Here is a 13,989-nt window from a genome sequence, read left to right as displayed (position 1 = left end):
ACGCGTCACATTCACTGACAAGGTTTGACATGTATTCTGTTGTGGCAAGCTGCTCCAAGGACTCAAATGACAGAAAAGACACATTTAAATACGTTGTCACTTTCTCTTACATGAGTTACACATATAGTACTTAGTGGAAATACCAATAGTAACTTAGAAAGAAAAATATGAACATACAACCATTTAGCGCTGCCTTTGAAATACTGAGCAACCTTGAAGTATCACTTGAGCAGTCTACCATTTCACTGGCTGTTAATGTGGCCATACTGCCTGATCTCCAGCCAATGACATGGATAATAAGAAGAAATCTTGCAAAATGGAAACTTTTTATTTTCAAAAAAGCAACAGATTACACAGTTAACTTTCAGCAAATGCAATCCTAACTGAAACTGTACTCACATTCGGGACTTCAAAATGAAAGACTCACATACTTACACACGATCTATCTATAATATACAAAAATGAATACATAATAAATATTAAAATGGCCACAAGAGAAAAAAAAGTAAGTCATTGAAAACAATCAGTAGAGAGCAAATGTAGGGAAAGTAGAAACAAGACGTGTGCCTTAAATGTCTCCTCTTTTTTTTTTTTAAATCCTTTTACATTTTTTACAAATTGTGCAAGATTTTCATACTAAGGCTCTGGTCTTGAAGTGACTGTTGTCTGGTTCACACACACGCACGCACGCACTCGCTGTAATATACTTGCGCACACACATGCGTCCAACTAAACACGCGCTCATGCAGCTCACACACATACACTCCCTGTGCTCTGCGCACTCTGTGGGGTGTAGCAAACCATTGCAGAATAAAAATGGGGCTGCTCAGTGTTGCCTGTGATGTTCATGGGAGGGAACCAGCTTTTTATAAAGAAAAATGGACATGCACTTTTACGCAGATGTGAGAAAGAAAGACAAAACTCCCCTCGCGTCTAAAAAGAAGGAAACAAAACTGCTTTTTTTGAGTGAATGAATAAAGAAAAGAAAAAAAACAACCAAGAAACATGACAATATCATAACCATTAAGGCAAGAACACCCGGAGTGGCATCAGCAATACTGTAACAATATGATAGTGTTTAGGTACATGGATATGATGAAACATTTAACTACTTCTTCAGTGTCTTTTTTTAAGCACAAGGTTGTTTTAAAACTTTTTTTTCAAATCCATAGATCACTTCGTCTTTTTTCCCCTCTTTTTTTTTTTTTTTTTTTTTGGAAAAAGGAGTTAAGAAAAATAACAATGCCAGACACCAGGGACATATGGATCATAAAACTACAAGAAAAGAATTTTCCAGTGTTAAGTTGCAACTTCCAAAAAAACCACACGTTGTAAATCCCCATCATTAAATAAGCCCCGGCCCTCCCCCCGTCCGGAAATGAAAAAGATCTCACTTACATTATAACCATTTTATCCTCCTGTGATGGTGCATCCCAACAGTCACCAAGTTTTGCCTTACTTACAGCGATTGTGTAGTCTGTTGCAAATGAAAGCATTCATTGTTTAGTTTGGGAAAAAGGAAAAGGGAAAAAAAAGTTGTCCTTGCAATGCAGTTGGCAACCGTCGAATCCCCCCCGCCCCCCCTCCCAAAAAAAGCATCTTTACATCTTCTTTTTAGTGCAACTCTTAAAATGTAAAACATTTCCAGTGATTCCTTGAGAGGTATCATGTTCTTTTTTCTTTTTTTTTCTTTTCATTTGTATGTATCTCACACATCACAGAGTAACGCATCTTCAAAATATCCAAAGCAAGAGGTTTTCTTTTCATTGTTTTGTCCTTTTTTTTTCAACTTTTTGCTTCTCTGCATTGGCATGGCCTTCCACAATGTCTGTTTACTAGAACATAAACACAGGAGGGACTCCACACCTCCTGCATATCCCCATTCCCTTCAGCCTCCATGTTTGATAGACTTTTCATATTCAATCACCCCGGCAGAGCCACGTCATTGGCAGTCCACCCTCTGCCTCTGAGAAGAAGGGTTAGGAGGAGCAGGAGAAAACTGGAGGATGAAGAGAAAGGACTTAGAAACAAAGAGTGCGCTGTACAACTGGAACGAGTCCAGATCAAGATCAATCAGGGTAATGAGACTTAGAGGAGGAAAAAAAACGCAAAAACCATCATATAACACAGTAGGGTTCCCTTGGTAACCTGGATTTTCTGCAGTAGAGGAGTGTGGTGCTGAAGCAGCGCCGGAGCTCTCTGTTGGAGAAGATGCAGATGAAAGGATTGACCCCAGCTTGGGCAAAGCTCATCCACACGGCTGCTGTCAGGTAGCCCCCAGGGACCACGGGTCCCCTTGCAAACACCCGCCAGTAGCAGGCGACCAGGTAGGGCCCCCACAGAGCCAGGAAGAAAAACGTCATGATGTAGAACATCCTACTAATCCTCTTCTCCGTTTTGAATTCATCCAACACAAGTAGACGCCTGCGGCCCGCTGCATTGCTGTTCTGTCGGATACCCAGCAAAGTAGGCGGGGTGGGGCCTCGACCAAATCCAGCCAGCCAGTTGGCCGCTGCCTGCCCGCTGGCGCCTGGCCCGTGGAAGGTCCAGTTCTGGCTGACAGCAGGCACGAACTGGACAGGCTTCATCTTTCGGCGGTCGTGGACAAAGAAAATGAGTTTGAGGTAAACCAGCTGTGTGGCCAGGAGGATGAGGGCCAGCAGGAGCATGAAGCCCAGCGAATCATTTGCCCTGAAGGAGCGGTGCTGAAATGTGCACTGGTCCTCTTCTCTGATGAAAGAGTACGTCCCTACGTCTAGCACCGGCGGGAACGCCATAGCCACTGACAACGTCCACACCATGCAGATGACAGCCAAACACGTCCAGAAAGTCAGCCTCTTGGTGTAGAAACGGTGATGCGCAATGGCCAGGTAGCGGGTGACACTGACACAGAACAGCATGAATGCTGTGTGGAAACAGGAGAGCACACCCAGGAAGGCGATCACTTTGCAGGTCAGCGTGCCGTAGGTCCAGGCAGATCCATTCTTTACTGAGGTGAAGACAAAGGGGAAGCAGATGGCAGAGCGTAGGATATCAGAGGCGCACAGGTCCAGCAGAAAATAGTAGGGTGCTCTGTGCAGGCTCTTGTCTTTGACCAGCAGGATGGAGATCAGGAGGTTCCCAACCACACCGACTCCAATGATGAATCCTAGAGAGGTCAGTTTGAGGAACGTGGCGAGAGGAGAGACATTCTGCAAGATGGTGTGCTCCCCTGCATGGCTATAGTTCGCCATAGATGGAGGAGGGATCATAAAGATAGCGGAATAGCTTCAGCCAAGTATCATGATCTAGAGGTGGCAGGGGGTGGCGTTAGATCCATTTGGCGCTGTGGTTTGAAGAGGTTTCCAGGCATACAGGCAACCTCTCCTCTAAGGCATCCTTTGTTCCTTTGTCTCATCACACCTAAAAAAAACAAAAGAAAAGAAAAGAAAAAAAACTGAAAAATATTTTAGAAATAACTACAAGACAAAAGCTTATCGCTTTCAACTGCACCTGCACCATGTAGAATGTGGAAAGCAGTCATTCTCCCCTGGCTGTCTTTTAATTGATCTTTTGTTTTACATTCACAACATCTGGAGCTCTTCCTCAACAGAATAATCTGTGTAAAGAGAGACGCAGACACGGAATTTGAGCTTGATTGCTCTACAGCATTAAGCCGTAAGAGTGGTAGAATTTTCTCTCATGTTGTCTCGGAATTTCCTGAACAAAAGCACCGAGACGGCGACAGCGCAGCCCTGCCTTTATTAATAAACGACGCATTTTTTACGCGTTGGGAAGAAGCGAGTTCTACGTCAGCCAGGGTTTGGATTGGAATTAGTTTTTCCTTTTTCTTTGTTTCTCCCCTCGATATGGGGGGTATTTGGGGGACTATTTCGGAGAACTGTGAAACATAAAGACGAAAGCAGACCAAAAATAAGCCCCTCTTGATCACAGCTATAGCCTACACCCTGCAGAACAGAGGAAGCCCCTGTAAATCGGTGGACGCCTCGAATTCGCACCCCCTGCCTTTACGCAAAGAAATAATAATAAATCAGCTGAGACTGGATTCCGTGTTTTTTTTGTCTGATTAAAGCTTAACTGGATTACGGGTCACTGATAACCCGTGATTTAAAAAAAATGTTTTTATTAGGGCGTCTATTGAGGCAGCCTCCATTTTCCACATCATCTTACATATTACTAATTACAGAGAGTTAACTGAACATGATGAGCTGCTGACATTATGAACCGCATTTTGACATCATTTTGCTTTTTGATGCGTGAGCTGATTGTCATCAGGACAGATCGAGAAAGAATTGAAATGTCAATAACAAGTGCTGGTGCACCACCAAAGGATATTCTTACGGTTTTAAGGACTGGAATAGCCTGTAGTGGTGTCTGATATCACCAATAAAGGCGTTTGTATCTACTTACGCGTTGAAATGCGTCCTCTTATTGTCTGAATCCGACAGATTTCGGCTAAAACACGCAACAGAACAGAATCATCTCTGTATCCCAGTCGGCTGGAGGAAGCTTAACACTGTAGCGGATCCGCACGTCCATTAGACTAGAATAATTTCCAAGTCTCCGCTATGAATTTCCCAGAATCGCTGCCACCACATAAGACAAGGCCAAAATATAGAAATAATACAGAGAAGGAGAGAGGCGCCCAATCACACGATCGATCAAAATCCTACCTGTTGATAATCCTATTTCGTGTCCCTCCTGTGGGTTATTTACATTGCACGGGTCGGGTTTTTGCTGTTTTAAAAAGCCTGATTTGGTGCCTGCCCCCTTTTTTCCTCTACGGTGAATATCCTACAGTTAACAGAGCGCACTGCGCACGCGCCCTGCATCCCCCTATTTGTGATCCAAGACGCGTCTTGTCTCTTGTTGCAGCAGCAGCAGCAACTCTGTCTCTCTGACGGTAACATCTGCTCAACGGGGCCACTGCTGGCCGGTAACGCGTTACTACAGTACACACACAACCGATTACTCTTCTCCTGCTGAAGTTCGACACATAATGTGGACGCAAAACAATTTATTATCGTGTCGGTTTTTTTGTTCAGATTGCTTTAAATATTGAAGATGTTTGAAAATGGTCAATTTTTACACGCCCATCAGTGGATTTAATTGAGGTTGTTGGAGAATCAGACTTAGAGGGGTTAAATCAGGCTGCCCGGCGCACATCAAGCCAGAATGACTCCCTCTGTACTGTATATATACATAATTGACAAGCACTTTGCACTCTGCTGTGCATTTTGCCTGGTCAGCATGATAAATTCATGGGATTTGATCTCTCAGCCATGTATAGAGAGCTGTGATGTCACGAGCTGTGTCACAGCGAGTAGTGACTCAATCAGCCACATGCACACAAGTGAACACAAGTGTTGAAGATAATCAGAGTGAATGCGGCTTCTTATCTAAAGGGGCAATGAATATGAATTACACGTGGGTAATACGTACTGATAACTGCTACATCTGTCACGTAGTGGGGAAAATTGTGGAATGCTGGGCACATTTTATTCGAAGATAAACTGGCTGCTGAGAATTGACAGTCAAGGGTTTTTCCAACGATTTCTTTCCCTAAGAAATTAATCAAGACACAGCCACATTAAAGCAAAGCCTGTCTTAACATCCCTAAACAATTGCCCCTGTTGGTAGTATGAGTACAAAAGAAATATCCTAATCTTATTTATAAATGTGAAAAGCAAATATACTTCAGTAAAAAAAAAGAATAGTACACATGCTGGCAGGATTTAATCATCTCCTGATGTGGTCCTGGTGTTTAATCACCATCTTTTAGGTCGTGCATTGTCATTGGCAGTTTGACTAACTCACATGTCTACAAAGAAGAGACTTAACTGACATTAAAAAAGTCAAAATAGGTTCCAGAAATTTCCTGCAATACAATTTAGAAGAATTAGGCATCATGCTACCAGTAACACTTTATCCTCTCATCCTATGAAATTTCAGAACCGCAACCAACCTGGACCATCAAAAGAAAAAATAAGTGCTCCATTACATGGACCCAAGCACATAAAAAGCCTCAAAGATGAATATGTAATGCCCCCTTACCTTTGTTAGATTAGATTGTGTCCCTGTCAATTGTTATGAGGAACAAAAAAGTTCGAACAACATTTTGAATGCAATGGCAGATAAAGAAACTGACAGACAACAGGCAAGGAGGAATCATGGCACCCATTTAAATGTCCAGATGGTTACTGGATATTTTTCAAGGGCCAAAAATGCAAAAACAAACAAGAGAGTTTGGAAATTTTATTTTGGTTTAGATGCACAAATATTCCTCAGAAAAAAACTTTTAGTTTTAGTTTGGATTGAGTGAAGCCTAACAATAAAAAAGAATCAAGGGAAGACTTCGGCCACTCAGCGGACAGCACAGAAGCTTAAGTAAGTCAGCAACATATCAGATGACCAACAAAATATTAGTTAGCAATGACTATGATTTAGCAATAAAGCTGATGCTTTTCAAATATGATCATTTACTACTTGTGTTTGTATTTCAGAGCGCTGAAGGGAAGATCTTTGAGTTCATGTTCCTACTGGAGTAAAACTGCATTCTGTGAAACACAAGGTTCAATCTTTATATAATATAGTCATTACAGCTAGTGCCAACTGTCGAAGCACGACCTCGTCCAACCCATGTTCAGTTCATGATTTCCCACATCGAAGAGGAGCAGGGTGGTGCGTGTAAGCAATGGATCAATCAAACATAATGAGCATTAGTTGCAACGACCATCAGATAAATCAATTTATTCAAGTTTTCATTAACACACACTGCAAAGAAACTGCACTCATGTGATACTGTGCTTCAAACATTGCAATGTTATGTGAAAAAGCATGCATCAGGTGATCACAGTGATCAATGAAAGCACGAAAAGTATGCGGAATATGCAGTGCAGGCAAACTAAGGACAGCAGCCTGTATAATATCTGCAGCAGTCTTTTTATATGGAAGGCAACAGGGTTTGGTCCACAATGCCAGCGTGCAGCAAAGAACAGTTCCGGTTTTTGGACTTCCTGGAGATTTTCTTCCCTCTCCAACTCCACATGGTTCCCGCTGAACTTGGCGCTTTCGTTCCAATAAGGCACGTTCCTTCGCTGTCCTCGCGACATAAGCCTTGCACCAAAAAGTCAATGGGAGACCGCGTAAGGAAGTTTAAATGCAGTTCACGGCAACAGGACAAGACATACACGATGAGACGCCCGCAACATCGTCACAGCAGCCCGTTCCGCCTCCGTGCGTACCAGCCCAGGCAGGCGCAGAAACCCACCACGGTCACGACGGTGCCCAGCAGCAGGGCCAGAGCGTCGCCCGCATCGTAAGCCTCAGCCGGGGCGATCAGCGAGGCAACCATCAGCCAGACGATCACTGCAAGCTCGAGTTTGGGAGCCATGTTGAGATTTTCCTCTGTTGCTGTTGACAGGAAGCTGGAGCTGATGCGCCTGCGTTAAAGTCAGATGACAGCAGTTTAGCGGCTGGACTTCCTGGTGCGCTCAGCCAATGGCAGCGCTGCTTGGCCTTAAATCTGGCTGTTTTTTGTTGCTTTTTTCTATTTCAGCCATTCATCCTGTAACATTAAAACATAACTAGGTACATAACACAGCTGCTACTTGATGTATATTTTGTAATAGAGAAATTAAAGTAAATGAATCCTGGACTTTATTCAGCAATGGGATCATTTTGTCTCATCTCTCATTAGTCACAGTCAGGTAGTTTAGGATGTCGGTGCATCATGTTTTTGCCCCTCAGCCCCTGCTACAAAGAAACAAGACTATGTTGGCTTATCAACAGCTCCTGTCTGAATTAATATTCTCTGACAATGAACACATGTTGACATACGGGGATTTTACTTTATGAATCACGTCCATCGCAGCCACAAGCCAGCCGCCTTCAACATTAGACCAACTAGCTGCATAAAAGCAGAATTCCCCCACAAGTTTCCCTGCTCTTCTGAAGCCTGTTAAAGACTCTGAAGCAGACTCTGTGTGTAGAACTTTCCGAGGAAATCACTTGGAAGCAAGTTCAGACATACTATGATGATCTTTATTTAATCCAGGCTCTCCTCTTCAGGTTCTGTGTGCATTCACATAAAAAGTGTTTTACGCATCATTTGATGCTTCTTCTGGTGGTAAAAAAAAAACTCAAGTCACTAACACTTCATTGATAAGTGTAAATGTAGAGGTGTTAAGAATATAAAAATCATGTAGCACTGTTAGTGCATTCAGAAAAGAGAAAAAAACCTGCTAATAGAACAGTGGTAGCTGTGTAAATTAGAAATTAATTCCATGACAGTTACACAAAGCTCTGAAACTAAATTTATAGAGGCTGTATAGACAACATTTCTAATCTTTTCTAGGTCCAGTATCAGCCAGTTTCTCTCGCTGTAACTGCAACTCTTCTCTGGTGGTTTAATGTACAGTTGAACAGGTTTTATACACAACAGCTGAGAATCACTGTGAGGTTTTATTTCAGTTTTGAGCTATGGTCAAAAGGGTTTTTAGTACAGGTTTCCAACTGTTTGATAGCTTAAAAGATGTAAATGTAAAAGAAGAAGAAATCAGACAACTGTTTTATTCAAATTACAGCAATTTTGATTAATGACCTTAATGTGCTTCGGAGCGGGTTATGTGTTCAGCCTAAGTTCAAAGCGAGCAACCTTTGTGTCATTGAACTCTTCCTTGCGTCATTTGCCAAACCATAAATCTTGCTTCATAGTGCACTCCTCTCAACAGGTTCAATGTTTCCACCGACAGAAATATCCAACTCTAACTGGGCTGATCCCATCCTGATACATCCAAAAGTCCTTAAAATTACCTGTGTCGTCATGACCAAACATGCTAGCATCTTACTTCATGATACAAACTGTTTGGCTTGTAGAACTGTAGGGGGGGTGTTGCAGCGCCTGTATCTCTCTGCAGGCTCTCCTGGGGCACTCTGCCTGTAATTGAATTAGAGAGCACAAGCCAAAGTAAAATACTGACCTTGTAAGGCTGCCATACCTCTGTACCTGTCTGCTCTGAGCAAGGAGATGAATAGACGCACACTGTCTCTGCACACTGTGCTGGCTTTCAAATCATACACTCCCTCACTTGCTCCTGCTGTCAGTTTGGCAGTTTGTTTCACACACACACAGGTTTTTGCGAGTCCTCTCTGATCTGTGTGCCCGCCTTCCTCAGAGCACATGGCTATTACAAGCAGATCAAAGAGCTTCTCATTAACAGCGTATTGTACATCACAAAACAGCGAACTGGTTCTGATTTGTTTTCTATTAATTCTTAGAAGGTACAAGCCTCTTTTGATTAAAGTTCATCTAAGTCTGGTGAATTAACCTGGGTCAAGGAAAGGCCATGAAGTTTCCTCATACAGTCGTAATTGTATAACTTCTCCGGTGCCATCTCAGTTCCAATGCTTTTTTTTCGCAATGTTGTACTGGCAGTGTCCTCACATTTAATTTACCTTATGCTAACTCCACTTGTAAATACACACAATATCAGCAGCACTTAACCTGGATTTCATCTTTGCTGGAAATTGTTAATTGGAATGATGAGAGAAGCATCCAGAAATTGTTAAGAGCGTTAGTCTAACCAGCCACGGTGACATTAATCTTCTCAATTTATGTGCTTTGCATTGTAATGGGCTGCTAAGCACTTGAAGGAACTGTACTTCAAATCTGTTGTCTTGGGAGACTGAAAGGGATTTATTAGTTTCTGTACACATACAGTGTTAAGTGTTGTGAAATACAAACTATTGTTATACTGCAGGTGTGGTGCCTTCTGGTACAGCTGATCAGCTTCCACAATGACTGAAACAAATTTCAGTCCTGAATACTTAATTATTGTGCATTATGATTTCAATAACTGGAAAATATTGGGAGGAAATCTGTTTGCAGGCAAAGCAGTTCTGAGACAAATTGCATTAAAGAAATTAACCATCTCCCATTAGATGGGTCTATTCATTTAATCATTTGTTCATGTTATTTTAACACTAAATCACCAGCAGCTCTCCACTTAGTGCTGTTTTTAATCCCACATTATTCAAAAGAGGGCTGCAGGTACCATTAAGTGTCTGTACAAGAAGTAAACCTGTAATCTCACCATTCCACATGCTTCACTGTGAAATAGGGCAATAAGGTATGTAGCAGCCAGGTGCTACCAATCAAATGTACTTGCTTATACACTTCACAAGTGTGAGCACCTCTTTAAAAGCAGAAGTTTTGTCAGTTTGCTGCTCTGCAGCATTCAGGTGTGTGTTAACACGATGGCAAGGAGGAAAGACAGTAGCAATGATCTTAGAGAAGCAATTGTTGCTGCCCAGCAATCTGGGAAGGGTTATAAGGTCATTTCTGAACTATTTGGAAAAAATGGGAAACATTCGAGACAGTTATCAATCTATCTGGTTATGGACTTGGTTACAAGGTCCAGAGATCATGCAATCAATCTCAGACTCTACAGACCTCAAAATTCAAATCCATGACTGTACAATTAGACAAAAAGACTAAAGAAGGATCTGACTGGAATGATTTTTAGGAAAAACACATGGCAGCACAGCCAAAGTTTGCAAAGTTGCAACTGAATAAACCACAAGACTTTTGGAACAATATCCTTTGGACAGAGGAGGCTAAAGTGGAGATATTCAGTCCAATCAAAGCAAACAAATAGGAAGGATGATCAAAAGGGCTCAGTACTTTAGAAGACAGATCACCTCTTGCATTAAGTCTTCCAAGGGTTTAACAGAGAGCATTAGTCTCATAACATGCACAGTTAAAGCATCAGGAGGGGGAAAAACCCACTTGTACAAACTCAAAGAGCTATGACAGTCTGACACTGGAAGATCAATGTGGGATTTATATGCCGAGCAGGAGTAATCAATCAAAGGTGTTGGTAACCAGGTCCAGGTGAACTCAGTCAGATAATTAGGGGAGATGCAGCAGGTGCAAGAAAGAGCAGAGCACAGGGAGAGCTACAAAATTAAATAGAATGAGGAAAACAACTCAGGCTATGGTCAGACTCAAATATGAGGCCATCAGTGAGGCCACTACAGCCTTGCTGAAATTAAGTTATGTAGCTGGACAATGATTCCAAGCACACCAACAAACCTTCAACAAACTGGCTGAAAGTGAAAAGAATCAAGGTGTTGCAACTGCCCACTCAAAGTTCAGATCTCAACCACGAGAGATCTGTGCCAAATCAATACCAGAAAACCCAAATGAACTGCTGTAAAGAGGAGTGGGCCACGTGGTGCTGTTCATCTGAGGTTGTATTTACCAAATGTAAGACCTGATAAAAAACTGTATGAACCTCAGAATTGAAATCTTTCTTTCGTAGTAACTGTTTCCAGTAAATCCATTTTAATTTGCTGCTTGTCTTCTGTCCTCTGGAGGCATTTTTTCCCCTCAGTTCAGCTAAAGCGCTACTTGCTGCCAGGAAACAGTGGCAAGTCAGACCCTCTATAAAATGTCTATCTTAATTTTTGCTTCAATTTAGTGTTTCCATTAAATGTGAAGGCACTGGTGTTTTGTGCAGCTCTAACAAAAACTGAACTTTAAACATACTTTTTAAAGGATTTCAACACAGATTGAACCATGTGTTTTCTAGTTTTTCAATATTCATCCTTTGCAAAACTTTAAAAAAAACCCATGCTTGCTCAGTTATCTTTTTATCTCACTCATTTTGACAGCTTTGCTGAGTTAATATGCCCTCAAATGTTTTAAGAAAGAAAAGGCAAGTTTTTAGAGTCTTTTTTTTTAATCCATTCTCAATTACTTCACACAACAAAGAAGAAAGACTTCCATCTCTAACAAACAACGCCAACCGTCACTCCCTGAAGATTAATTATGTTCAGAAATTGGTTTCTCCGAAAAAAAAAGTGAAAAGATGACCCTTCAAAGCAACCGCTGCTTTTGTAGTGCTTCACTGCACCATCCATAATGAATTGTACTGGGAGGGACATGACAAATGGATTATCCTGTGTCTTTTGTACCAGTGTTAGAGATGTTAAATTGTTTAAGAGAGCTTGAATAAACGCTGAAAAGAGAAAGGAAGGGCAGCTTGGTTCTGCATAACATAGCGTTGGACCAAATTGACTCACATGCTGTTAGGGATGTGGGAAGCACTGAAACACATCATAAACCTGCAAAAAACAAGTGACCCAGTGTAATTATCTATTCATAATGGAAGCTGAGAGGGTGTATGAGGGTGGATGCTTGACAATCATGCTTCTGTGTGTTACTCTGACAGCTGTATGATGCTTAAAAGGGTAATGAATTCATCACCACATTGTTCCTTTGTTTTAGCAGGCACTCAAAATTTGCTTGAGGACTTTCTTCACAGTGAATATTTAGTCATCTTTACTATCATGCCTCAGTAATGTCATCAGCACACAATATGCAGTTGTAACCTTCCTTCCTGGTGCATTTAAATTATATTTGAGAGCTGCCAAACAGAATTGCTTTCAAAAGTCGAAGAGTCAACCCTAAAACAAAACTTAACCTGTTTTTAGGCTTTGATAAGGTTACTGTTCAGCTTCTGAATGCCAAGTCTTCCTACAAGTGCCTGAACTTTGGAAGAAACAAAAAGCACACCTGCAGCTGCAGAATGATAGCACTGAGTGCTGTGATTGATTTCCTACATCACAAAAATTACAGTCTCGACAGGTGCATTGACTGAAATGGATGGAAATTAATGGCCTCCTGGAAGGTGGGACATCAATCTAAAATACTGTATACAAATCACTACACACCAAATAAGGCTTTTTTGAGGTACTGCATCTCAATCTAGGTATATTCAAATGTTATCAAAAGCCTTTCTTTAGAGCAATATCATCAAAATCAATCAATGGCAGAAATCTTCACCATCATTTTGTGCAGTTTTGCTTTTGCTTTTTGAGTTCATGGCAAAGTGTTCCGCAGAGTTGAAAGAAACTGGAATCAGGCAGTAATTCCTCATAGATTCATGGCAACAAATGACCACTTCACACACGTTCTTATTTTATGACATAAAAATGGATTTATCATATTTGGAGTACTTCCCTCTGACATCAAAGTGTAGTATTTCTTGTAAAACATCTGAAGTGTTAACTGTCACGTTCCCTATCTAATTCTTTTGCGCTTAATTACATGCTTTGTTTCATACAGTGTAAAAACAGATGTCTTAGAGGTGGAATATTTGATCTTAATAAGAGAAGATGTGTCTTATTAATATCTATTGTTACTCAGGTATTTAGTTTAAATTCAGGCTATTAAAGTCTGAGAAGAACAAGTTTTAGTAAGCATGTATATCAGATGTTGATTCTGCAGCTTTATTTTTCAGATAAGATAATAATTATGGAGAACTCAGACATTGCATATGGTCGATTTGATCAGTTGATTTTGGACTTTCGGTGTAATAGTTATAGAAGTTGATAAGTTTAAGTCTTGTCATGCCTTTCAAAAGAGTTTGACCTGCACCTTCTCCTCTGCTTGAATAAAGTGATCATGTCGCAGCTGTAACTGCAGAAGTCATTTTCATTTTCATCTTAAATCACTTGCCTGCCTTATCAATACGCCATCTATGCCTGGTGGCGTGGATAAATTGTTAATCAAAGATCATTATGAGTTGTACACTTATGCAGGTTTATGATCATATCTGAAACACTTAAGGCGTAACATTGGCTACATTAGAGCTAATGAGTTTCCATTCGCAACTTTTATGCAAAAATGAGAAGGATTCTCATTCAGATGTGACAGTGACACATTTAAATGCTGTCAGATTAATCAAAAGTAGTAGGCTTTTTATCTGAAAGACATACACTACATCTAGGATGGCATTGTGCTAGTGGCAGCCTGCTGCTAACGACTGCTGTGCTGTCGGAATGATTTCCGTAGGTAATTCTGGCACTTTTTAAACTTCTTTTAGACTAACAATGACATGATTGGGTAAGTTGATTGCATATAGGAGCAGCTATTTAAGCTTTGCAATGCCCAAGTACAGCCAGGAATCAGACCCCAGACGA

At 41.2% G+C, this 13,989-nt stretch overlaps 2 protein-coding genes across 3 annotated transcripts; both read right to left on the bottom strand.

Moving 5' to 3' along the window:
- Window positions 1-314: 314 nt before the first annotated feature.
- Window positions 315-4,823, bottom strand: gpr85 (G protein-coupled receptor 85). 2 transcript variants are annotated; one of them, XM_072377842.1, is made up of 2 exons: window positions 4,674-4,823; window positions 315-3,402 (listed from the first exon to the last, which is right to left on the bottom strand). In XM_072377842.1, exon 2 carries the CDS (start codon window positions 3,249-3,251, stop codon window positions 2,118-2,120), a length of 1,134 nt encoding a protein of 377 aa, XP_072233943.1. In that variant the 5' UTR covers window positions 3,252-3,402; window positions 4,674-4,823; the 3' UTR covers window positions 315-2,117. The 2 variants fall into 2 exon arrangements, with proteins under 2 accessions (XP_072233943.1, XP_072233944.1); XM_072377843.1 differs by lacking the exon at window positions 4,674-4,823 and adding an exon at window positions 4,411-4,661.
- Window positions 4,824-6,734: 1,911 nt separating this feature from the next.
- Window positions 6,735-8,869, bottom strand: LOC140283081 (uncharacterized). The gene is made up of 2 exons (XM_072377733.1): window positions 8,850-8,869; window positions 6,735-7,442 (listed from the first exon to the last, which is right to left on the bottom strand). The coding sequence occupies exons 1-2, from the start codon at window positions 8,852-8,854 to the stop codon at window positions 7,214-7,216; spliced, it is 234 nt and encodes a 77-aa protein (XP_072233834.1). The 5' UTR covers window positions 8,855-8,869; the 3' UTR covers window positions 6,735-7,213.
- Between the last annotated feature and the right edge of the window lie 5,120 nt (window positions 8,870-13,989).

The sequence above is a fragment of the Leuresthes tenuis genome, unplaced genomic scaffold (genome assembly GCF_036924035.1).
Source record: "Leuresthes tenuis unplaced genomic scaffold, fLeuTen1.0.hap1 SCAF_23, whole genome shotgun sequence".
NCBI lineage: Eukaryota > Metazoa > Chordata > Actinopteri > Atheriniformes > Atherinopsidae > Leuresthes > Leuresthes tenuis.
This window is presented reverse-complemented; position numbering and strand designations above follow the sequence as displayed.

Coding starts and splice junctions, on each gene's coding strand:
- gpr85 (XM_072377842.1), bottom strand. CDS start 3,251: ATGATCCCTCCTCCATCTATGGCGAACTATAGCCATGCAGGGGAGCAC.